General features: G+C 32.4%; 6 protein-coding genes across 6 annotated transcripts; 2 read left to right on the forward strand and 4 right to left on the reverse strand.

Moving 5' to 3' along the window:
• Window positions 1-185: 185 nt before the first annotated feature.
• Tsp_03267 (polycomb group RING finger protein 1) lies at window positions 186-2809 on the reverse strand. The gene is made up of 7 exons (XM_003379563.1): window positions 2749-2809; window positions 2371-2501; window positions 1649-1770; window positions 1272-1384; window positions 945-1092; window positions 533-588; window positions 186-427 (listed from the first exon to the last, which is right to left on the reverse strand). The coding sequence occupies exons 1-7, from the start codon at window positions 2807-2809 to the stop codon at window positions 186-188; spliced, it is 873 nt and encodes a 290-aa protein (XP_003379611.1).
• A 1178-nt stretch (window positions 2810-3987) lies between these two features.
• On the reverse strand, window positions 3988-6999 carry Tsp_03268 (putative inorganic phosphate cotransporter). The gene is made up of 12 exons (XM_003379564.1): window positions 6980-6999; window positions 6121-6218; window positions 5783-6039; window positions 5500-5739; window positions 5358-5445; window positions 5202-5300; window positions 5007-5146; window positions 4787-4936; window positions 4605-4737; window positions 4307-4548; window positions 4164-4251; window positions 3988-4109 (listed from the first exon to the last, which is right to left on the reverse strand). The coding sequence occupies exons 1-12, from the start codon at window positions 6997-6999 to the stop codon at window positions 3988-3990; spliced, it is 1677 nt and encodes a 558-aa protein (XP_003379612.1).
• Window positions 7000-7083: 84 nt separating this feature from the next.
• Tsp_03269 (histidine-rich protein) lies at window positions 7084-7647 on the forward strand. Its single transcript, XM_003379565.1, has 2 exons — window positions 7084-7115; window positions 7554-7647. The coding sequence occupies exons 1-2, from the start codon at window positions 7084-7086 to the stop codon at window positions 7645-7647; spliced, it is 126 nt and encodes a 41-aa protein (XP_003379613.1).
• A 3433-nt stretch (window positions 7648-11080) lies between these two features.
• Tsp_03270 (conserved hypothetical protein) lies at window positions 11081-12069 on the reverse strand. Its single transcript, XM_003379566.1, has 4 exons — window positions 12003-12069; window positions 11811-11910; window positions 11516-11564; window positions 11081-11200 (listed from the first exon to the last, which is right to left on the reverse strand). Exons 1-4 carry the CDS (start codon window positions 12067-12069, stop codon window positions 11081-11083), a joined length of 336 nt encoding a protein of 111 aa, XP_003379614.1.
• A 647-nt stretch (window positions 12070-12716) lies between these two features.
• Tsp_03271 (caveolin family protein) lies at window positions 12717-14462 on the forward strand. Its single transcript, XM_003379567.1, has 4 exons — window positions 12717-13143; window positions 13214-13480; window positions 13543-13785; window positions 13999-14462. The coding sequence occupies exons 1-4, from the start codon at window positions 13066-13068 to the stop codon at window positions 14098-14100; spliced, it is 690 nt and encodes a 229-aa protein (XP_003379615.1). The 5' UTR covers window positions 12717-13065; the 3' UTR covers window positions 14101-14462.
• Window positions 14463-16136: 1674 nt separating this feature from the next.
• Tsp_03272 (vesicular acetylcholine transporter unc-17) lies at window positions 16137-23512 on the reverse strand. The gene is made up of 13 exons (XM_003379568.1): window positions 23017-23512; window positions 21510-22510; window positions 19023-19211; window positions 18804-18928; window positions 18684-18737; window positions 18037-18262; window positions 17754-17934; window positions 17515-17684; window positions 17334-17434; window positions 16968-17090; window positions 16771-16909; window positions 16408-16545; window positions 16137-16346 (listed from the first exon to the last, which is right to left on the reverse strand). Exons 1-13 carry the CDS (start codon window positions 23510-23512, stop codon window positions 16137-16139), a joined length of 3153 nt encoding a protein of 1050 aa, XP_003379616.1.
• Between the last annotated feature and the right edge of the window lie 44 nt (window positions 23513-23556).

The raw sequence follows: 23556 nt of genomic DNA on the forward strand, positions 1-23556 counted from the left end.
TTCATTAAATCGAAGCTGTTCTACTTATTCAAACAAAAATACAAAATCAAATTATTTTTCCTAAAGTAAAGCTAGGTAGTAACCAACACTACAAAAATTCACAACTTCTATAAATTTCATAATAAAATTTTATGCAAAGTCAAATACCGAAAATTCAGAAAATGAAGACGCAGGAGGTTGCTGAATTAAGACTCTATAATATTCAGATTGCTAATAATGAAAAACATTTCCACTTCAAAAAAATACCCTTCGCGATGAGTGATAGATGCTCTTGGAGGTCTTTTCATTTCCAATATAAACATCACTCTTTCATACGGACTGCAGATATGTGTCGCAAGATCACGAATATAATCATTACTGAATTCTTTTTCTCTCTCTTCTGGACTTTCATTCATTACTTGAAATCGTGCACGTCTCAAAATTTCTTCTAAATTTTTACAATTAATATCACATTCAATAATTAAAAATAATACACGTCAAAAAACAGAAATGCGTTCGCAAAAATTTGCAAACCGTTGCATCCACATCTCACCTTTATATACAGTTGGAATGAGCTTATATATCAGTAACTGCAGAGTATGATCCAATCTAAAATATTATGACTGTAAATAATATGAAATCAAAAATATCAAAAAATACAAGAACAAAAATTTATGTAATAATAGCAATGTAATGATAAATGTAATAATAATAGAATATTAAGAATACTACTGATAAAACCTATCTAGTCTACATATATAATGAATCAATCAAATAAAAAACTTTAAATACTATAAAAAATTAATAAACTTACATTTTACAATTAAATCTAATCTATCATCATCTACCAAAAAATTAATTAAACTGAATTATATAAAAGTTTATATAAATTATATAAAAATAAAATTAAATGAACCAACCAAATAAATAATTAAACTAAATAAGAAAATCTAAATGAAACTCACTTCAGGGCACTTTCTAATTTGAATTTATTAATCAATATACCACATGAGGGGCAATGAGCATCCTTCTCTATGTGCAAAAGTATGCATGATCGACAAACTAAAGCAAAAAATAAAACATAAATAAAGTGCTTAAAAAGCATCACAATGCCTAAAAATAAGACAAGGTAAATAGTTTAAATTATATAACAACAGTCATGTATGCATATAGGCAAAAATTAATTAATTATTCAATTAAAATATATAGTTAAATACTGCAATGAAAACTTCAAAACGTGAAATTCCCTTTCCTTGACGCATATATTTACTGATGAAAGTCTCAATACTCACAGTGATGCATGCATTCCACCACGGTGGTCGCTTCAATCATGTAGCCCATACACAGAGAACATATAAATTCATTCAAATGCTTCGGTTTATATTTGCACATCAAATTTTCACAGCTAAATAAAAAAATGAAACTTCTTGAAACACTTCGAACAAGTATATGTTTATAAGAAGTTCACATCATCTTCACATAAAATTTAAATATCTTCAACAGATAAATATTTTATATATGCAAACTACATTTGTCTATTTTCAATTCAAAAAGTTATAAATTTTCGTTCAAGTATAACTTCTTTACAATACATACCTAATTATCACTGGCTTTGTACAGTATCCTCGAAAAATTTATTAACATTTTCACCCTTATTGCAAACACGTACAGTTGAAATATAAGTACTGAAACTGAATTGAAACATAAACCTTTGGAAATATAAATATAACTATACAATGATGCACGAATTGCTGCTTGCCACTCCAAAAATGCAACTGGCAATTTACGTTTCTAAATAATTTTTAGTTTACTTCTTATTCCATTAAATAAAGAATAAATTTTTTGCAAAAGGGCAGAAACTGTATTTACACAATGAATTACAGTACAGGCATTGTTAACAAGTACTGACCTTACTTAAGATTTCTTTATGGCAAAAAACTTTTCGAAATGCAAAATTTCGTACAACAAATAGAAATAATGTAAAACAAATTAAAGTTCAAAAAAACGAAATTGCTACATCATAACGAAGCCAACATAGCAGCGCATTTTAAACTCTACACAACTTGATTTCATTTTAATCAGTATATTAAAATTATTCTAAAATAAACTTGAAATCCGCATGTTTCATTTTTACATATATAAAAACTTCTCAGAAAAAATTAATCTGTCAACAATAAAAAAGAGCTCAACTCAGCACATAGCAATACGCATGTTGACTTGCTGCCGTTTGCAAAAAGAGAAGCCAATTAAAATATAAGGTATACTTAAGCGGAAGAAACATAAACAAATGAAAAATTTAGAAAGAATAATGTATTTCCTGTCAGATGGTTACTTGAGATGACAGTTTTTTAAATCAAATTAAAACAAAAATAAATGTTCAATGTGACTTACGTTTTGGACATATCGGACAGTAGGATTGCTTTGCTGTGAAGTTATAATTTCCACTAGCGCTGGAAGCAGATGTATTAACCTTCCGACAGTGTTTGCGTTGGTTGATTTCAGAAAATGCAAATACAATTGAACTGAAAATTACAATAATTTTCAGATAAATATTGGCAAATGAATCGCGTAAAATTAAATAATTACTCAAGAAAATATACTGATAATTAACCAGATATTAACAAACAATATGTAACTTTGAAATTTATTTCACAACAGTAAAACAAAACATTTAATTAAGCCAAAACAAAAAAATTCATTTCATAAATTTATCAATAATCCTAGAGACAAAAATTACACACTCATCAAAATAAGACAAAAATTAACCACCTGACAGGATTTCACGAACAAAAGTTACGTTCAGTAAAAATGAAAAGCAGGCATCATTCATGGTCGTGTGATTTGAAGCAATAAATATAATTTTAACGTTTTCTACAAAAAGCATTGCATTTTAATGTACTTCACCTATCTTCGAAAGCAAATATAAAAATACAAACAATAAAAGTTTGAAATAAGAATAATAACGTTCTTTATTTATATAAGCAAGATTTTATGTAAGCAGGTTCTATGCAGTAAGTTTCATTTCGCAATTTTTAATATGTAATGTTGCTTTTCATGTTATTTATAATAAAATTCCTTTGTTTGCATTTTTAATACAAAACTATGAGGGAAGTGGGATGCTAAATACAAATTTGCAATCTTTTAAAGAACTAGTAAAGAAATAATGAATTACAGAGTACATTTTAAAGTAATATAATTAATAGTTTTATTAAATAATAGTAAACAGTTTAAATAACATCCATATGATCATATGCTACTAAAGAGACAAATAAAAATATTTCTTGATTTATTTATTTGGAATAGCAGTACAGAACGACATACTGTATTACAAAAAATCGATAGTATGTGATAGTCAAGGATGGAGGATAGAAAGTATAAAACTGGATGCGATGGAGTAAACCCAAACGCAAAGATGGCAGCACAACTGAACAGAGGCGTCATTTGCTAACATGACCTTCCATTAATTTCATTGATTTTAAATTGTCCAAAAATTCAGCAACATTGGAATCGCATTGGTTTTCACGCATGTACAAAATGACTGTCAAGGAAAGGGAAACAAGATATTATCTGATGCTTCCAGCAGTTAGCGATGGCAGTTCTCTGATAAATTGAAGCTCTCGCATCTGTTGATTAAGAAGTCCAATTTGATGCATTTTACCATTTTTTATGAGAAAAACTAAAATTGAAGTCAGTAAGTAGTCGAACTGAAGGGATTTTGTACGACACTTCTTCCATAATTCGACTTCGACGCTTGAACTAAAATACTTAGTTGCATATACAAACCATCGTGTCGAAAAGTTGAAAAATTGTTCAAGAACAGTACAAAAAGTATTCTAATAGTTTATTCTGACAAAACAGTATATTTTGCATAGCAAAAATGTACAAGATTGCATTTTTAAGTGATTTCATGCTGAGTAGTAGTGGGTATAAAAGCCACATGTGGGACATAACGTGCGATAATACAAAATTAATCTCAGAACAATTTGTATTAATTTCTATTTTCAATAATTATTTCTTCAGAGTAAAATCTTTCTCATTTTCCCCACATACTGATTGATTTGGCCTCACTGGTCCACTTTCAGTTGGTTTTCCTACATCAGGAATTACCAGTGCCCATTCCTGTATCTCACCTTAAATGAGATGAACTGTAATGAATTATCACCAAAATTAACAAAAAAATTTACTTGATCCGTAGAAGAGAAAGATGAATCCCGCTGCAACGAGCCCTGATCCAATGCCAAAGAAGACAAAGTGCCATTCACTAGCGTCACCCTGAAATTTATATTGTTGAAAATAGTTTACATTGGTGAATACTTTAAAATTTTACACTGCTAATAGTACTGCCGATTAAATATGGCGTTATAACAGAAGCCACTTGACCAAGATACTTTGACAAAGATGAAACCGTCCCTGAGTAAGCCGGGGCAATTGATAACGTACTGGTTTGAAAGCCGGCTATTCCACCAGATAGAAGCCCATTTGCGAGCACCATACATACGATTGCTTGTACAGGTTGTGTACAATCAACAAATGACAGTGCAATTAAGAAGCTACCACTGGCAAAAGTTCCTAAATTAAGAATAGAAATTAAAATCGAGACAGATTAAAAATTAAAATTATTGTACCTATGCTGTTGAAAAACTTCGCGATATTGGTTTGCTCATGAGGATAACGTGCCTTTAATTGATCAGCAATGTAAGCAAAAATAAATTTGATTACAAGCTGTGCAATGTATGGCAATGCGCTGAGCAGGCCATTCTAAAAAATGATAAAATCATTTTTATTTTAATATGAAAAAAATAATAACTGTACCCGTTTCAAGTCCATGTGCAATGCATCTTTGAAATAAATAGGAATGTATGTTGCCAAGGCTGTGGTCATCAATGAATTCATAAAATTGCTCGTATTGCAACTGATCATGGGTGCAGAGAAGAGCAATTTCTTCCAAGGCAACTGTCTTAATGGACGCTAAACAGTTTGAAAATTCTTAGTTTAAAATTAAAATCTCATTACATGAAAAATCTTACTTTCTTCTTTGAAGAAGCACTCTGAGAACGAATCGAATGAATTATCAGCGATTTTTCAGCTGCTGAAATAAATCGATTCGAATCAGGTGTGTCCGTCACCACTACACACCATACTGCGCTTATGGCTATTCCAATCAAACCTTAAAATTATCTTTAAAAATGAAAAAGAAAAATTTTACAAAGTTATTTATTTACCACACACGTAAAATATGGAAGGCCAACCGCCAAAAAATCCTTTTTGCTCACAAAGGAATGCATTAAGTGGCATGCCAATGATGTTAGCAATTTGATTGCCTAAAATTTTAAAAAATAATTATTCATATTATTTGAAATGAAATTCACTAAACATACCTGCAGTATAAATCGCAATGGCGGAACTTTTCTCTACTGAAGGCACCCAATTCGATATAAGTGATCCGATAGCTGGTACCACAGTAGCCTGAAAAATATTTGTTATTTGTGCAAAAGTTGGCTTGAAGTATCAACAGATTACTTGTCCAAAAACTCCGGATATGAACCTCAAAGCAAATACGGCCATGAAGTCACCATAGCGTGCCCCAATGGGAATGAGCATTGTGGACAGTACAGTTCCAATTAAGCAGACAAAAATAACTCTTTTCGGACTGTATCTGTCTGCAATCATTCCACTAGGAAGACCTGACACTAGTGCACCCCAATATATTGCTGAAAACATGATGTCTCTTTTTGATGAGGTCCATGCAAATTCACCGCCCTAAAATTCGCTTCTGTTAAATAGATAATTATGCTGCACAAACAAAATGCTGCACCTGATAAGATTCTTCTGCTAGTTGATCAATTGGGCACTTTTCACGCAGTGATTTTATATGCACGGACTGATTTATTAAACTTTCATTAGCTGCGTTGAAAATTCTGCTTTTTTCAGAGAATGCTGTAGAATTCACCATGCATACCATGGCAACGCTCAAGGAATTTCTAGTCAAAGTAATGTTTGTTATAGCCAAACATAATAGAAATGCCATTATTAGACGAGTTGAGCGAAAACTCCAGAATTCTAGAATAGAAAGTTAAATTTCAAACAAAAAAATCACAAAATGTGATCATTTGCAAAAAATTAAAAAAAAAAAAAATTTACTAGGGCCTGATTTGGAATTATTAGTTGCAGCTGCCATTCTTGCGTCATTCATTTTGCACCACTGCTTCCAGAAATATAAAATGCTGATACAAGAATGGCTACAATACAAAAGTTTTTTATAGTAAATGTTTTATCCAGGAAGATTAAAACAACAATTATTCAAACATAAAATAATACAAGAGTACTGAAATATTGTTAAAGTGATCATTTGCATTTCACTGTTGCACAATATGAACATCACAAGGGGCTGCACTGCAGCTGTAGAAAAGTAGCACTCACTTATAAACATGCAAACTGCTTACTACTTGCACGGTTTTTCACAAAAATTACATCGAAAAAGTATTAGGCTATGAATATTGTAAAAAAATCAAAACAAGGATTACAAATAACCTGAAGTGAACAAGTACTACACAGTAATATTTAAATAATTTCAAACAAGAAGAAATATCATGGTAAGACATAAAACGGTTGGTATAAAGAAAATATGAATCAACCTTTTCAAAAAGAAAGCATTGTATTCAAGCACATTTTTTTCATCTGCATCATCAACTATTCAATACAAAATTTAACGATGAATAATAATTGACAATCGCTAACAATAAATATCAGTTGTTTATAATAATTGAAAAATGCTTTAATTCAAAATATAAGCAATACCAATTTAAATACTTCACGCTAAAAAATAGCAAAAGAAAGTAATAAAGCACAGAAAATACTGAAACCAACATAAAAAAAACTGCAAATGGTCATTCATATTACCACAGTAAGTTGATATATGCTCAAGTTCAACATATTTTGTTTTTCTCCATTTTTAGAATCAATTTTAAGAATGTCTTTACTTCAGTACTTCTTATCTTACTCGTCACAAACATTTAACATTATATGAACCAAGAATGTAGCAATATCGAAGTTGTAAACTGAAGTAACAGACAACACATAATGTAGATGTAAGATTTTACAAAAATGATCACTGCTAACATGCAAAACGCAAAGCAGTAAGCAAACAAAACAAAGGACAGTACTAGATATCACAAATAAAATAAGCTACATATATTATATGAATATAGATAGATATTTGTGAAAAGAAAAGAAAACAGAAAACCATTTACCAGTACTGTTGAAAAGAAAATCTTTTCCAAGTAATTTTCATGTAGAAAAATTTTCCATTTCCAAAATAATTAAAAAATACATATCTTCATGGAAGAGAGAGAAATTTACAACTAGAGCACTGTCAGAAATGATCATCTCTAATTGCAAAGGTAATAAAATGGTAGCAGCAAAACTGTGCAAATAAAAACCGTACACTTACGTTTACTGATAAAGAAAGCTGGCTGCTCGTTGTAAACTAACCATGCTCTTCTTCTTAGGGCCTCTTTGGTCGATTGATATTTGCGAATTTAGTAGTTAATTCTGTAGTTAATCATTTTTTTCAGCTCACATACGCATACACATCATGTTATGCATCACAAGTGCATCAGCATCATGTTACATTTATGGAAGCGCAATTTCGCTAACGCTGAAAATTAAATGAACATTCTGCAATTCTTCAACAATTCTCCGCACTTTTATATCGTAATAAACAATCACATCTGAAACTGCTTCTAGAAAAACAACCCCGAGCATACCCTGCATCATCATTTACTACATGCTAACCTTAGTATTCAAAATTTCCATCGACCTTATTAATAATAAATGACCTCCATATAAAATTGCATTAACTAATTTCAAATGAGTAATTCACTTGATTTATAAGTTGCATTTTAAAAATATTAAACTACAATTTCACGTTTCCAAAATGTTATTTCGATTTGCATTTTCAAATAAAGAAATTAAAAGATACTTCTATACAGGTAAGTTGTTTTAAAATTTTTATCAATGTATATTATTATCAATTACTTCAGTATTATAATATTCAAAGTATCCTAAGTTAAACTTTAAAACGATGACATATGCAAGAAAAGTAAATATTCTTTTTCAACTGTATTCAACAAGTCATAAGTGATGAAAACTGTAAACCAGTCGTTAATTGTGAATCACGTACTGATGTAAGCAACGTTTAATTAAAGCCACGCAACCTCAATAAATGATTTATTTGGTTTATAAAGCAAAATATGCAATATAAACAAAGAAAATGACAACATCAAAAAACTATGATGTTTACTAATTAGCTTTCTTTTTATTTATTCACTTAATACAAGTAATATTAAGTGCATGCGAGTAATAATAATAAACCAAAAGATAGATAGATGAATTCAATTCATTCATTGAACATTAAAGTATTTTCTATTTAATGCTGAATTGTGAACAAAATGATGAATTTCAACCAATATTTCAAATTAAAATTTCGCTGTTTTATTCCATTCCGGTTTCATTAATATTTCATGTAAATATCATTCTGTAAAGCTGGAAAATTATACTTCCATTTATAATGGAACTAAATACAATTCACAACATTTAAAATTCAGTAAACATACATCTCCATTAACATGTAAATGTAATTTAACAATGACACGTAAATTACAATATTCTTATATTTAGGGGTTAAATGAAAAATAAAAGTGCCCAATTTGCAGAGTTTAAATTAACGATTAATATGCGAATGAAAATTGTTCACCTGGTAAGTGCGTTTCACTGTTTGAAATTTCAAATTTGAATTCTGCTTTCTTTTATACCCTTCCCATTGTAAACCATTGCAGTATACTACTATTGTGTATTCTAAATTTTGAACAGCCTCACTAAGCTTATGACGTTATTAGCATAACTTTATAAAAATGTAATTTGTTTGTATGTAATTTAGAAAAAGCGTTTATTAATTTTGCCTGAATCTTTTATCATCTTACACGCCAATTATTGTAAACAAATAAGATACATTTTTGTAAACAGATTTAAGTGAAATGTGAGAAAAGTTGATTGTAAAGTTGCAAGTTTAAATAATTTAAAAATAAATTCTTTTTGACGTCTTGATTGGTGATTCGTAGCTGAATTTCAGAGTGAATAAAATCATCATTTCGTCAAAGATTGAAAATGAACACACTTGTTGAACAGATAATATTGTGTAAAATACTTCCGATATTCAAAGCATTTCATTGTAAAGTTTATTGACTGCTTATTAATCAATGCTAACCAGTTTTGCGTGGAAAACTTTACTCCATCTGGTCATAGGTGAAGAACAAAGTCTACTTACTGGGTGGGTCATCTTATCGTGTTGATGCAATGCCACTTTTTGACATGAAATACTTTGACACCAATAAATAATTACCAAACGATAAAGTGAAAAATATAATTCATATCTGACAATCTATCTGAAATAATAATCTGTGAAAATGATAAATGCCACTTCCTTTTTACCACAAAAGTACAACATAATAACTACAGATTTGAAAATGAATAAAAACCGAATAGTTTACTATTATTATTCAGCACTAGGTATATTACAAGATACTATGATCAAGATGAAATAAATTTACAATTTCGCAAATATGTAAAAGCAACAAGTCTAGATGGTAGAATTTTTCCTTATATAATTTCTTGGAAAAGCTTAAAAATAAATAGTGCTAAATATACACGCAAGTGGCAACAAGCCGATCGTATATAAACAGCAATGATACATTTGGTTTCATGTTCCCAAAGCTTATAAAGTTAAGCAAACAACTAAAACGCACTCACCTCTATATCATCAGCATAAGCGATAGATAGTTAAAATTGAAGAAAAACTAGTCGTAAATAATAATAATAATAATAATAGAAAAACAAATATTCAGTGCTTAGCCCACATACCACCTCCTGGGCTCCCTTCAATTTAACTATGATAATTATACAGTATCCATTAATAAGTAAATAAGTATAAATGAAAATCAAAAATTTTCTCCTTTTGCTATTATTGGGGTGAAATATATTTGAAAATTTGAAAGAAAAATACTTGCAATTATTCATTGATTAAATATTTATCTTATGTATCCAATAAACAACTGCTATTTTTGTTGTTAGTGATTATTTTGTATGATAAATAATTTAATTTTTAATGTTACACTTATTACAACGGCAGAAATAGAAAATAGAGAAACTATAAGAGATTTTAAGATAAATTCAAATGATGCATTCATTTGTTATCTATTTTCCAGAATAAACTTTGAAAAATAAATAAAATTGTTTACCTACTGTTAAAATGTTCATGTGTATTTGAAAATGATGTAAGATTAAATTCCAATTTACACAAAATACTGTTTAAAAAGCATCTGCACTTTGTTGTCGTATAAACAAGAAAAGAATTTTATTTTTATTTTAATGAATTATAATTTTTTAATATTTATTACATTTTTTATTTGGTTTTTTATTGGAAAATTTGAATTTAAGCAAAAAAACAATTTGCATAAAATCGATTACTTCAGTTGCGTTTTAAAGGAAAAAAAGTTTGCAAAATATATTTATAGTGTTTAAAAAAATTATCTTAACTGAGAAGGACAATTTTTTTGTTTGTTAATGGCCTGGCGTGGGTAGCACAAAGTTTCATTCGCAAATGCTGAACAGTATTTGCTGAGGTGGCAAAGTTTGTCGATTGCTGCTAATCTTTTAGATAAAGCATGTTGGCTTTAACAATAAAATAAAATCGAAAATAACAACAGCAACAACAACAAGTAAATAAAATAAAATAAAATAAAATAAAGCACCTGTGGTAGAAAGTGATTTGACGGGAATGCAGTTAGAAAGTTGGAAGTTAGCACAATTTTGGGTGAAGCTGACCAAATTGATGATAAGTATACAGCTTTACAGGAGACGTGTTAGACAAAATATATAACGCTTCGAATAGCAGATATAGTAAATGTAGATGAAAATAAACTGCAGCTGATCAGCTGAACGCACAGATGACAGGTGCAAAACTAACCTAGCGTTCAGTAAATAATGCACTTAAAAGCCACAGTCAGTCATTGACCATACACGCTTTCCAAACGGAGCAAATTAATCATATATGCAAACTGTAAACAATTTTCACCCAACTGGATGACGTCATTGACCTCTGTTCACCATCTTCATCAAAGATGTATTCTACTCGGATCTTTAGTTTCACCGAATCACGAATATGCTTGAATATTTTAGTTTATTTATTTATTTATTTATTGTTTTCTCTTTGAAAACAATCAGAAATGCTGCATGCTATGTGAACAAAGTGACAGGTGCTCTCTTTGATATATCATAAGAGATTTTTGTTCAAGCTTAATTTTTCGCTCTGCAGGATTAAAAAATCAACATACGCACTGCTTGCATTGTTCATTGAAAATTTTCAATTCAATTTTGATTATTATTTCTTTTATATAATAATATTGTTGTATTTTTGATTTTTTTTAATCTTTCATCGTTATGAATTTATCCCATCAACTACAGTACATCAACATCTTACCGTAATGTACTTTGAAAAGTAACATTTTGTTTTTTGCTCATCTGCAATGCTGAAAATAAGCTCATTTTATTGTTAAACAAAAAAAACTTCAAACGTTAGCTGAAAACAAAACTGTAGCTTATTGTTTTAATTTGAAATGTGCCGATCATAGAAAGCAAGCTTTTTATTTCAGTGTTATCAGAGTTTTGCAGTAAAGGTCGAAGGGTCGATTATAGAGCTACAGTAATAATACTCGAGTGAACTTTGACCTGCGCAGTGGTGATTTGCTTGAATTTATCTAGCCGATTAATTGTACCTTTGTGTGTCACGAGATGTCTCAGGCGATTGCGGAATGCAAAGAATGATTGGTTGCAAAGCAAACGAAAAGCATGTACTACAACTTACTTGGTTGTCGTCTGATTTCGCAAATTAATTTAAGTATTAAAGTTGAGCTTATTTTTTTCTTTAGTTAATTTATGTTACATTTTTACAAAAATCATTTCAAAACCTAATTGATCCAATGATCGTGCTGTTTGTTGATGGTCAATTAAAGGAGAATTGAAGAAAGGAATCATTGCGAGTTGTAGATGTGTAACGAGGATAAATAAAGATGATTGAAATTGTTATTTGAAGTAAATAAATGAATGTTTTTCGTGTGAATTTCCTGACTGGAACATTTTCAGACAATTGAGAGGAAGCCGTAGCTAAAGCGTAGGTCATCCGGTGACCTCGGCGTGTATAGTTAGTTTGTAAGCGGTTGTTGGATTATAATGTGAATTTACTTCAGCTTGCTGCTAGGCGGCTGTTGGTTTCCAGCTAATCGCTCGCAATTATATCTGACCAGTTGAAGAGGGTAAATAAAAATGTCGCCTTGGAGAGGATGCGTGGAAAAGGGTCAATGTGGACAACAACCAACCGCCGGCGCCTGTTCTATCGGCTAAAGCAGGGGTCATGGGCGTTTGGGTGTAGCGTCGTATGTGAACGGTCAACAAGAGGAGGCCGGTCGGTGATGGTTGCCAAGCATGCATGCATGCATGCACCAACGCCAGTGTTCAGGTCGTCAGCGTGGCGTTGGTTTTCGGGCTGTTTATTGGTCAATTTTTTTGAATGGAATGCTGCTTGCAGCGCCATCGTGAAGCAGTATCTGCGTGCAGATGACGGACTTTAGCCGCGGATCCAGGCCAGCAGCTTAAGCAATTGCAACCCGATCGCAACGTGACCAGATCGACTATTGTTGTTCCCGCGTGAGCTCGCTTTGGCCCCCTTTTCTCGACCAACTGACATCTGGCCAAGCCATCATTGAACGGAGACGGACCTGTCTGCTTTAAGAACAACAGCAACAGCATCTCTCATTATTATTATTATTATTAGCTGATCGACGCTGATTCGCTGCTTGGCCTTTTCATTGTCGTGCGGTTCATTTGTTGGCAAGCGTTGGTTGGAGGGACGCTTTTCCTCTGCTGCCACTATTACTGCTGCGGTCAAGCGTCGCTAAATAGCTCCCCTCTCTGCTTAAACAACACACATACACACGCACACATACAGACGTCTGTTGAACAATCCTGAAAGCAATGTCATCTGAGGAAAAAGTCGAAATGGCCGACGTACCTCTCACTGCTGCTGTTGATGGAGAAGATACAACTAAAGAAGTATTTAAATTTCTTTCTTACAATTTCTCTAATTCATTAATTTCATATATATTAATTTATTTGTCTTCAGGCTGGGGTTAATGAAGCAGTAGCAAAAACGAAAAAATCCATGTTTCACAATTTGTTTGTAAAAAAGCAAAAGCACGATGCTTTGATCAACACTGAAGCTGATCAATCGGAACATGATAAAATTCCAAAAAACAAATGTCCTGTAAAAAAATGGTTTTTTTGCCAAGCAAGAAGTTGTCAAGAGCAAGCCGACTCTGCACAATCCCAAATGACCATCGGTATCAATATGCTCGACCGTGATGAAAAGCAACTCAACGAGCACATCAAGGTTTTTATTCTAAAAAACAATATTGAGATATTTGTTTATATTTTAATGTCTCAATTTTATAGTTGAACTTTGAAGATATATTAGCTGAACCGGATGGCTATCATTCGTGGGATTGGGTTTGGCGTGGTACGTATCATACGTTTAACACATTGCGCCGGTTTATTTACCGATTTTTGGCACTGCTGTTCGCTGTGCCATGCGCAATTGTTTGGGCAATGCTTTTCGCTCTGTTGACAAGCATCAACGTATGGATACTGACACCGTTGGCAATAGCTATTTCTATTCCTGCCGTTTGGCTAGCTAAGGTAAGCTTTCATCTTTTGGCATTTTGCCAACTGTCAAAAACCGCACCACCTGACCTTGATCCAACAGCTGCTGCCAGAGTTTTGGACCAAAAAGATTCCTTCTCACATTATCTCTTCTTTTGCTTCTTCTTCTTCCTCCTTTGCTCCCCCCCCCCCCCAATTATATAAGTGGACGTGTAATAATTAATTTAAACATTTGTATATTTATTCTAGACATGGAACTTCATCATCCGATCACTTCTTGACCCGTTTTTCAAGTCTTGTGGCTTAATGCGCGCTGCACACAGTGAATCTCCAACAAACCAAACCGTCTAAAAAGCTTCGAAAACTGAAACCGGCCTATCATATTTTCCACACACTTTAGTATCTTGTCTTTATTACTTTTTTTCGCTTTTATAAATTTATCCAACCCATATGCAAATTCAACTTCTGCTTTTTGTTTTCAAAGCATTCTATTTACTGTATAGAAGAAAAACAAGTAGCCCATAATTGTGTGTCCGCGTGTGTATTTTCTTGAAAACTAATTTTTTTAAACCATCATCTGCGTAAGATTAGATTATTATTTTTTTGCTATATACATATATGTAAATTTGTTCGACTGTTTCCCCAGGTTTCATCCACCACCTTTCATTACTGGCTAGCTATTAGATAATTTGCATTAAAATGGAAAATATCAACCTGCTGTTGTTTGTTGGAAAATATTTTCTGCCCTTCATAAAATTCAATGTTTCTTCGCTTCTCTCTACAAGGGTCACGTTATGCACGATGGGAACCAAATGCAATCCTATTGTAGGATACGGTTGATCACGGTTCACTACGTACTCAGGTCACTGATTGTTTACTGCCTATCCGATGTGATAGCATGACCTATGACAATGGAAAAAAAATACAAACACAAGATAAAGAGATAATACAGAAAATTCAGACCCTTCCGTAATATTATTTCATCACGGTATCATTGAAATGCTTCAGTTGTTTCACAATTTCTAAATGTTCAAAATTTCAATGTTGATGACGTCAAATGAATGAGCTTTCACAAATAGGCCTACTGAATGCTAATATTTAAAAAATGAAGTTATTTTTGTCGAAAATTCATCCTTACAGTAATACTGTTAACGTTACAGTACCAAAACAAGAAATTATCATACATTTTGAATAGGTAAAGAATAATAAATTCACTTTTCTCATACATGAAGGGTAATTGTGAAATTTTCTTCCGAGTGGTGAAATCGGAAAATTTCAAAGAAATATACGTAAACACTTTTAATTTCTAACTACACTGTTTAAATTAAAAAGTCTATCATCTCATATGCATTAATTTATTGTGAAAAACATTATTTTAATTTACTTCTTTCCTATGTAAATAATATCAAAGTGAATTGTGCATTTTATTTCAATAAATTGTTGAAGCATCATATGCGCGATTTATAAATTTATAAATAGATCATCTCTCTGCAGGCGAAAGCAGGCGCATTTAGTAGTAGATTCTAGGATTTAGTAAGAATTTTTTACTTTCACAGGCGGAAATAGCTGTTGCTGCTTGTTCGACCAGCAGATGTGCGAAAACTTTCAGGCTATCATCATCATCAATTGAAGGAGGCTTAAAAATAAAATTCAACGGATTGGCATTGATAAATGAAAGCTACCGATCACAATTGTTTAATTTCTGATAAAGAATGTCCAGCTTTGAATGGATGATAATTTTTAAATACTGGAGCAATTTAAACGTGCGTTCATTTCTGCATTCTTTAAGTGAAATTAATTTTGAAATGGCCAAAATTCAATTCAGTTCAATTCAAATGTTGCAAATGTTAATTGTTCAAGTTGATTAAATTTTGAAGCTGAGAAAAGCGTACCGATTATTATTATTATTACCTTTTATGAAATGTAAAAATATTTCAACTGAAAATTACACTATTTTTCAAATGCATACTGCTGCTAGTCAAGTACATAAGAATCTCTTTGATTGATGGTGAAACTATTTTAAATTTCTAATAATTATAACTATACGCATAGATATTCTGGTGAAAATTTGTACAAAGTGGAAATATTTTCTATAACGCTACAGAGAAGAACGTCGCTTTATTGAAAAGCAGTGCTTACGACAGAAATAAATACCAACTGCTGCTACTGCTGCTATGGACAAACTATTAAAAAATTGAACAGCCATACATTTACATTTGCTGATGGGCATATTAAAGTATAACATTTTAAAATTGAATTAAAAAAATACTGATCACGTAACTTATCGATAAAACATATCGTTGATATCACACTTACTAAACACTCTACTTACTGAAACACACACAGAGACGGGTAAAAATGAAATTAAGAAAAACGCATTACCAAATTCAAATCTGGAAAGAAGATAAAAATATTTGAAATTGATCGAGTGTTGTTTTTAAAGTGTGGTGAAATTCAGCAATGTTGGTTTTGTCCGAAGTATTCAAAGTAGAAATGAAAAACTTTATACTGCCGTCGCTCAGTTTGTATGCACATCCATAACCATCATCTACCACTGGTCCATAGCCGACAGCGGCATTATCAGGTAACCAGGGAATCTGATGAAATAATGATGAATTATAAATATTTTTGTTGTTTCAAAATATGTACAATTATTACTTGGCTTGTCGACAGTCGAAATGTAAAAAGTTCTCGAAACATTGCATCGGAAAAGATTTTCGGCATGATGTCACACATTTGCAAAGAAATATCTTTCAAAGCCCACAAGTGATTATCAATACCATAGCCGGTAACAGCCTGAAAGAATTGTATTTTGCCAAAATTAATTAAATATGTTCGGACGTGTGAAGAAAAAAAATTTTTTTTAATACAAACTTCGTGCATTATTTGCAGATGTTTGTTCAGTGCTAATTTGAAAGCTTCAATTTTCACATTCTGAACAGATCGCGCGGTGTAATTTAAAAAAAAACATATATTAAATTTCCGAGCAATTCGTCTTGTAAAAATAAATCCAGATTTTACCATTGACGCATTTTCATTTTCCATCTGCTTAACCCAGTTCAAAGTTTCTGGTGTAGCGGATCGTAAATTTTCCACTCTTCCTTGTTTGAATCGCCGAAGAGAAGCAGTCTCATAAGTGGACGTCAATTTTCCGTGGCATCTTAAAATGTTTAAAGCCAAAATATAAACAACAATTTTTTAATAACTAAAGTAAATACTTGAAAAATGTCCACTGCAATGCCATTTGTACAATTGCATCTGGGCTAGCATTGACTGATTTGATGAACTGCTTGCCGTATCCGGTGTAATGGAGTATTTCAATGTTCAGTGATTTTGAAATTCTAAATTATCATTAAAAAAACAGTTAAATTTCAAATACAATAAAATAGACTGATTTCACTCAGCTTCATCGCTTCTTTTTTGCAATCAGTTAAAAGTTCTCTCATTTGTTCATTTAAATTCCAACACAATGGTCGGGGTTTATGATAGCATGCAAATTTTGTCGCATCATCATCGTTGGACTTCTTGGATTTGCTAAAATTGTTTGCGCTGATTCAGAGCGTATGCAAACGTGACTCGCTTACGTATAGTTCAATGCGTGATCGACCATTTTGAACATTGGCATACCTTCTGCAACAGAATGTTCATAGTTTACACCACAAAAACCGTCTTCAGTGAAAATGAACTGAAACACAAAATTAAATACACCTACTTGATGATGATTGCTGCAAAAAAATTTTCATCATAACTACAACATTGTCATACTTGAAATGTTTTATCAAACCAACGATTGTTGACTGTTGAAATCATGTAAGAAAGCGACGATGATGCCGGATGATCTTTGGACATCATCTTGTCGCTTTGCAATGATTCATCAAGACACACTACAAAAGCGCTTCTTTTAATATCTTCCAACGATTTTCTATTAATTGGATCTGAATAAAAATTCAATCTGTATTCAATTTTGTTTTAATGAAAAATTAAAATGACCATTAAAAATTGACCTTTTTCCAAAATTTTATAAGCCAAAGATGCTTTATCTCGATTCACGGCTGTGATGAAGCCAACTGGCCAGTGGTTGGAAGTTATACTTTTATCAGCCATAAATTTGATCGTGGCTAATTGTTTGGCCAAATTATCTTGATCAATTATTTTTCCATCTTTCATTACTGTCATAATATAAATCTTGAATGAATAATATTTCGTTAAATTAAATTTCAATTTGACAAAATTTATAAAATAGAAGTTTTTTTTTGATTTTTTTAATACCTGGCTGTTGCACATTACTGTTATGTGTTCGGTGTTTGTATCAACTCGCTCAAGAGTATCTACGCCAAGTCTTGGATGCCTGTATGAGGAAAATAAATACCAAAATTGTTCCATACACATAAGTGAACCACCGAACAAGCCTGTCGAATAATCTGATGGCAGTTCTCTTCTAAACATTATGATCAATATTAAAATTTTGAAAAAGAAATTTCGTACACATATTAGATAAATATAAAAATAAATGCTGAAGCAAGATGGATTAAAGTACAATTTTTCTATTGATTTTTGCTGTTAACAAGCGATGCGTTGAAGCGAAAGGAAAAATTCGATTAATATTAGATTTTGTCAAGAAAGAGAAAGAAATTAGGTTCACAGTTTCATGTATAATGATATCTGCTAGCATTAATGGAAATAATCAAATCTCAACACAAGCGTGAAACTGAAATTAAGCAGCTGGCATGATAGAGAGACAAACAAACTTTACTTTGCAAGACGAATGTATCAGTTTACTGTTGTTTATATGATAATTAATGCAAAAAAATTTTTTCAACGCGGTTAAATAAATAAATAAATATATATATATGTATAATAAAAATTTAATCAACTGAACCCAGCCCAAATAAAGGTCAAAATAAGATTTCCATATGAAAACATTCAAATGTTACCGATCAACGACAGCTTTGAAATCGAATAAACCTTGTATGAAAAGTGCAATGTATCTATAAAATTGAAATTGTCACAATTAAAAAAAAAGATAAATAATTGAGATGACTAAATTTGCATACTTGAACATGACATCTTTGTCGTCGCTGTGGAAATTTGGATAGTCAAATGCGTAGCCTGGATTGGAATACAACGGCAACGGTGCTCTGTTTTCAAGGTACATTGCTTTCAACCAGAAGTGATTGATCTGAATAAAATGAAAAAAAATATAACTGAAATAATTTTTTTTATTGTCGCATTGGTTAAAATTAGAAATAGAAATTGGTTTCAAAATTTCAAACCCAGTTGGACGATTGGTCAGCAATCTCTTCAAGCCGCTTTTGCAATTGTGGCCCTTCCGTACGGTAGAAGTGTTCCACAAATCGTTCAGTTTGAAACAGTTGACTTCTGCTGTCCGCGACAACGCCCGCATATTTCACATATTTCTCAAGAGTGGCTTTCAGTTCAGGAACCGGAGGCTTCGGTAGAACCTGGCATCATCGCAGGGTAAAAATTTACATATATCCACGATTGATCAGTGTGAACAACCCAAATTGAGCAAATTTTTTATTTAAATTTATTTCATCATTTTGGGCACTTTCACAATCGCGCTCTACTCCTACCTCGCAAATGTTGCACACTCGTTGCTGGCATTCGGTTCGATTAAAGCTCTTCTGAGAGTAAAGCAAAAAATTTCCATACAAGTGCGCGTCTTTTCCTACTTTGAAAAGGCGTTTTGGTATTGTCATGTTGCACAATTGGAACAGTGTTTAAAATTGCAATAAAAAAGCTCAAGCTATTCAACATGCAACCGTGCCTGCTTGCTTGGTGATTTCACATCATTATTGTTTGTATATGATCCATTTGAAAACTTTCCAAATGGAATTGCTCTGAATTGGTGGAATAATGCAATTGATTGTTTATGCTTGCATAATTGTATCATTTGGGAAAAACTTATTGCACGCTGCTCATTAAGAAAGTTCAATTAACATGTCCATGCTGGGATCATGAATAAATGATTACTTTTTCAAAATTATCTTTTCAATTATTACACATACATAAACATGTATAAGTGGATGCGTGTAATTGAAATAAATTTTAAAAAAAGAGAAACTAAAAGAAATATTCTCCCTTAAACATTCTATTCACAATATTAATAATAATATTGTAAATTGAAATTTCATTGAAAAACAATTGGTAAAATTTGGATAATTCATCTGACTGACGCTTCAAGTAATGCGAAATATATGATGATGAACAGTATTGATTTGATTTTGTTTAAAAAAAGAAAAATGAATCTTTCATCAGATAAATTAACAGATAAATAATTTAAAATATTATTTAATATATTTTCAATTTCGCAAAACTTTACGCCAAATAATCAAAATCAATATGTTCAGCAGAATTTTTGCAAAATTTACTTAGTCGTCCGCAATTTTCTCCACCGATGAGTGCATAATATTATTCTTGATCATACACAAGTTCAGGTAAAAAGAAATAAATTTTTCTTTTTTCAAAAAAAACAATAAATAAAACAGAATGAAATTAACTCATCATATGCAAATTTGAGTGAATAAAAAAATCTTACTTTTTCGACGAACTGTGTGCGCTTTTCTCATCTTCGACAAGTGTCATGTGACAACAGGCAAACGCAGTGTAGGCTTGTAGTGTAGTAGCATTTGACAAGAGAAAGAGAGAAAAAGACGTCCAACGTCAGTATTGGGAAAACTGCTAGAAATTTTTCCTCTCCAAATTACGCACCTTGTTGACCTTGTTTTGTATGCAAATTTTTACTGATTCGTAACAGTTACTAGATAAAGTGTGTTGCGTGTTTGAATTAAATACGATAAATTTTTTCCCCTTTTCAAAAAAGCACAAGTGGAAGAATTGAAAATTAAATTGAAAATTGCATATTCAAATCAAAAAAGAAAAAGAAATAGCTCTTGTAAATGAATACGGTAATTTTAGAGTACTGTTATTTTTTCTCTTTAGTGTCGGTTGCAGAACTGAAAACCGGTTTTAAGGTAAAAGTGAAAATTTGTCCGCAATTTTCCCCTTTCCATTTGTACTGTCGAATGGGACTTTTTCCAATTAGTACGGCGTGTTTTATGCAAATTACAAATGTACAGTGCACTCGAACGCAGGTCCAAATGTTGACTTAATTATTTGAATTAAGATCTCAATTCTTGTCACAACAAAACAGAAACAAAATATATCCATATGAATACAAAAATATTCGGTAAAATAAAAAATTTCCATATACATACATTGTTCTCTTTTGTAGATAACGTGTTAAAATTATTCTTATTTTCCATAACTGAAATTCATAATTTATCAATAAAAATATTCATCACTTATTGTAACTGGCAATTCTCTGTCCAATTTGAAACAAAAATTCGAATAAATTTGTTCAATTCTTAATTTTTCCATTCAACTATAACAAACATGAAGAACATTGATATCGAGAATACGCACACCTATTGCAAATCGAAATAATAATACTAGTATAATAATAATAATTAGACAATAATTAGCATATATTTGGCAGTAGAAACGAAAAAATGAAGGTTCATCTAAAATCCGTGTTCAGCTTGATAGGTGGAGAATGAATTTTGACCCGCGGACAGTCTGTGGTGCGCAGGCGGCGGCGGCGGCGGAGGAGGAGGAGGAGGGCGTGGTCGAACATTGCTGCGTGCAATTGGTACCGAAGGATTTGGTGCAACAGATTTGGTGGCAATTTTTTCGAAAGGATCAAATTGATTTTGATAACTTCTCTCCGAACTAGCTACCTGGTCGTAAGCGTATTGATGACCAGGTTGTTTGGGATCGAAGTGCTGATTTTCCAAACTACTATAAAATTCCGACTCATTGAAACTCACATCCCGTTTGTAATCGCCGTCGAAGTCATTTTCAAACGGTTTGTACGAATAAACCGACCGTATGAACGACAACGCCGGAGCATACAGAACATTACTCAAGCAGATGATCAAGTTCAAACTGAAAAAACCCAAATTCGCCACAACCGTCCCCGCAACAACAGGACCAATTGCGTATGCTATTGAATAGCTGATGTCGGCGATCGCGTACACACTACCGTATACAGAGGCGTGGCGCGTGTCGACAAGATATCCTAAAAGTGGTAACAGTGCAGTGTCGACTAGAGAAATGCCAAAACACAAAATTGACAATGGAATAATCAGGCCGGTGTAAGTTGTAGCAAAGGGGACAATGAAGCAGCTTATTCCTTCCAGGCCGAGTCCAACGGCTGCCAAGAGCCACGAAATTTGCGAGTAACGTTTCAACAGCTTCACGGCCACGTAAACACCAAGCACGTGGGGCAAAAATGGAGGAAGCCAGACCAGACCAATTTGCCACTCGGTCACTGTGGGCATGGTGTCGGTCATCCATTTGGAAATTGTCGGTTCTAGAAATGCCAACGAGACGTTGGCCGTGACCAAAGCTCCGGCGCATACAGCTATGTAAGGGTCGAGCAGTAGTCGAAATACTGTTGGTCCTTTGATTCGCTCTCCAGTTTCTGCTCTTTGCGTTTTCGGATGAATCACCATAAATACCATGAAGCCGTCGAGCAAGCAGACAAAGGAGAGCAGCAGAAATGGTACAGGTTTGCCACAAAATTCGTACAACACCCCACCGAATGGAGGTGCGACGAGAGATCCGAACGAAATGAACGCCAACGCTATACCAAGAGCTTTGCTTCGTTCGGCTTCTTCAGTGAATCGATTAGCAATCATTGCCAATCCGGATGTGTCGGCAAAAGCAGAACCAAGACCTCAACAATAAAAAAGTCATCATTTACAAGACAAAAACAGAATAATAATAATAACTAATTTGCTTAATGATAACCTCATTGATCATAATTCATTTTTTTGAAATGCAAACAGTACAATTATCTCTTCTACTGTAGAGAATATTGTCAAATTGAACGTTTTTTTCGAATGTTTAATTTTCCACCGAATAAATTCAAATTCATCGAAGCAATTTAAATACACTTATGCATTATGCTGGTGGTAATGTTGATGAAACAATTCTTTTTTCTCACACTATCATCAATATGAATTAAATCATTGAAAGCTTTCAATTGATCTCTCTCTCTCACTTTTCAAAGCGTTTCGATTTTTTCTTTTTCTTTTTTTGCTTCACTTTAATGCAATCAACATTCACCTACTGCATTATTATTTAAAAAAATTTGCATAATACTGAAACTGAAAAAATAAAACCAACATTTGTATTATTATTATTATTATTATTAGAATAGTTTATCGTGTATTTTTTTACCTTGAAGACTTCTGGCGAAAAAAAGAATGCCGTAGGATTGGCCAAGAGCGAAAATAGCCGTAGAGCTGAACATGATCACAAGACCAATAATCATGGGAATTTCATAGCCGATGCGGTCAATCAAAGCGCCGCTGAACGGATTGACCAGCAGTTGTATGATAGCTTTGCTGGCGAACAAATAACCGAGAGATGTATCTTCGGATTCGTATTCTTTAATTTTGTGCAATTTGCTGACAAAATATTCCGTACCATTTTCACTTCCTACTGTATCATTGGTGAGCTGGTATGAATATTTCACCTTGTACGCTCCAATTCTGCGCAAATAATCCGGTATTATTGGTACAATGACCATGTAGAGCATGTTGTCCAACAGCAAAGCTGTTGAAACGATAATCAACACGAGACGTCTTTGCCATTTTTCTTCTTTTATACGACCACGAACTTCTTGGCGAATCTCGTCAAAATCTCGGTTCAATATTGGTACAACAAAGCCCATTATTTGCAATTCAGTGCTAAAGTTGAGAAAAAGCAAAAAATAAT

Source organism: Trichinella spiralis (genome assembly GCF_000181795.1).
Source record: "Trichinella spiralis strain ISS 195 chromosome Unknown Scfld2, whole genome shotgun sequence".
NCBI lineage: Eukaryota > Metazoa > Nematoda > Enoplea > Trichinellida > Trichinellidae > Trichinella > Trichinella spiralis.

Coding starts and splice junctions, on each gene's coding strand:
- Tsp_03267 (XM_003379563.1), bottom strand. CDS start 2,809: ATGAATGATGCCTGCTTTTCATTTTTACTGAACGTAACTTTTGTTCGT. Junction 2,502..2,748: donor TGTTCGTGAAATCCTGTCAG/GTGGTTAATTTT, acceptor TGTAATTTTCAG/TTCAATTGTATTTGCATTTT. Junction 1,093..1,271: donor GGTGGAATGCATGCATCACT/GTGAGTATTGAG, acceptor TCTTATTTTTAG/GCATTGTGATGCTTTTTAAG.
- Tsp_03268 (XM_003379564.1), bottom strand. CDS start 6,999: ATGTTAAATGTTTGTGACGA. Junction 6,219..6,979: donor ATGTTAAATGTTTGTGACGA/GTAAGATAAGAA, acceptor TTTGTATTGTAG/CCATTCTTGTATCAGCATTT. Junction 5,301..5,357: donor CATTGCGATTTATACTGCAG/GTATGTTTAGTG, acceptor TTAAAATTTTAG/GCAATCAAATTGCTAACATC.
- Tsp_03269 (XM_003379565.1), top strand. CDS start 7,084: ATGATCACTGCTAACATGCAAAACGCAAAGCA. Junction 7,116..7,553: donor AACATGCAAAACGCAAAGCA/GTAAGCAAACAA, acceptor CATTTTTTTCAG/CTCACATACGCATACACATC.
- Tsp_03270 (XM_003379566.1), bottom strand. CDS start 12,069: ATGATTCCTTTCTTCAATTCTCCTTTAATTGACCATCAACAAACAGCA. Junction 11,565..11,810: donor ACATCTCGTGACACACAAAG/GTACAATTAATC, acceptor GCTTATTTTCAG/CATTGCAGATGAGCAAAAAA. Junction 11,201..11,515: donor ACTTTTCAAAGTACATTACG/GTAAGATGTTGA, acceptor AAAATATTCAAG/CATATTCGTGATTCGGTGAA.
- Tsp_03271 (XM_003379567.1), top strand. CDS start 13,066: ATGTCATCTGAGGAAAAAGTCGAAATGGCCGACGTACCTCTCACTGCT. Junction 13,481..13,542: donor AACTCAACGAGCACATCAAG/GTTTTTATTCTA, acceptor TCAATTTTATAG/TTGAACTTTGAAGATATATT. Junction 13,786..13,998: donor CTGCCGTTTGGCTAGCTAAG/GTAAGCTTTCAT, acceptor TATTTATTCTAG/ACATGGAACTTCATCATCCG.
- Tsp_03272 (XM_003379568.1), bottom strand. CDS start 23,512: ATGGGCTTTGTTGTACCAATATTGAACCGAGATTTTGACGAGATTCGC. Junction 19,212..21,509: donor ATCAATACGCTTACGACCAG/GTAGCTAGTTCG, acceptor CGATGATGCCAG/GTTCTACCGAAGCCTCCGGT. Junction 17,091..17,333: donor GATCACGCATTGAACTATAC/GTAAGCGAGTCA, acceptor ATGATAATTTAG/AATTTCAAAATCACTGAACA.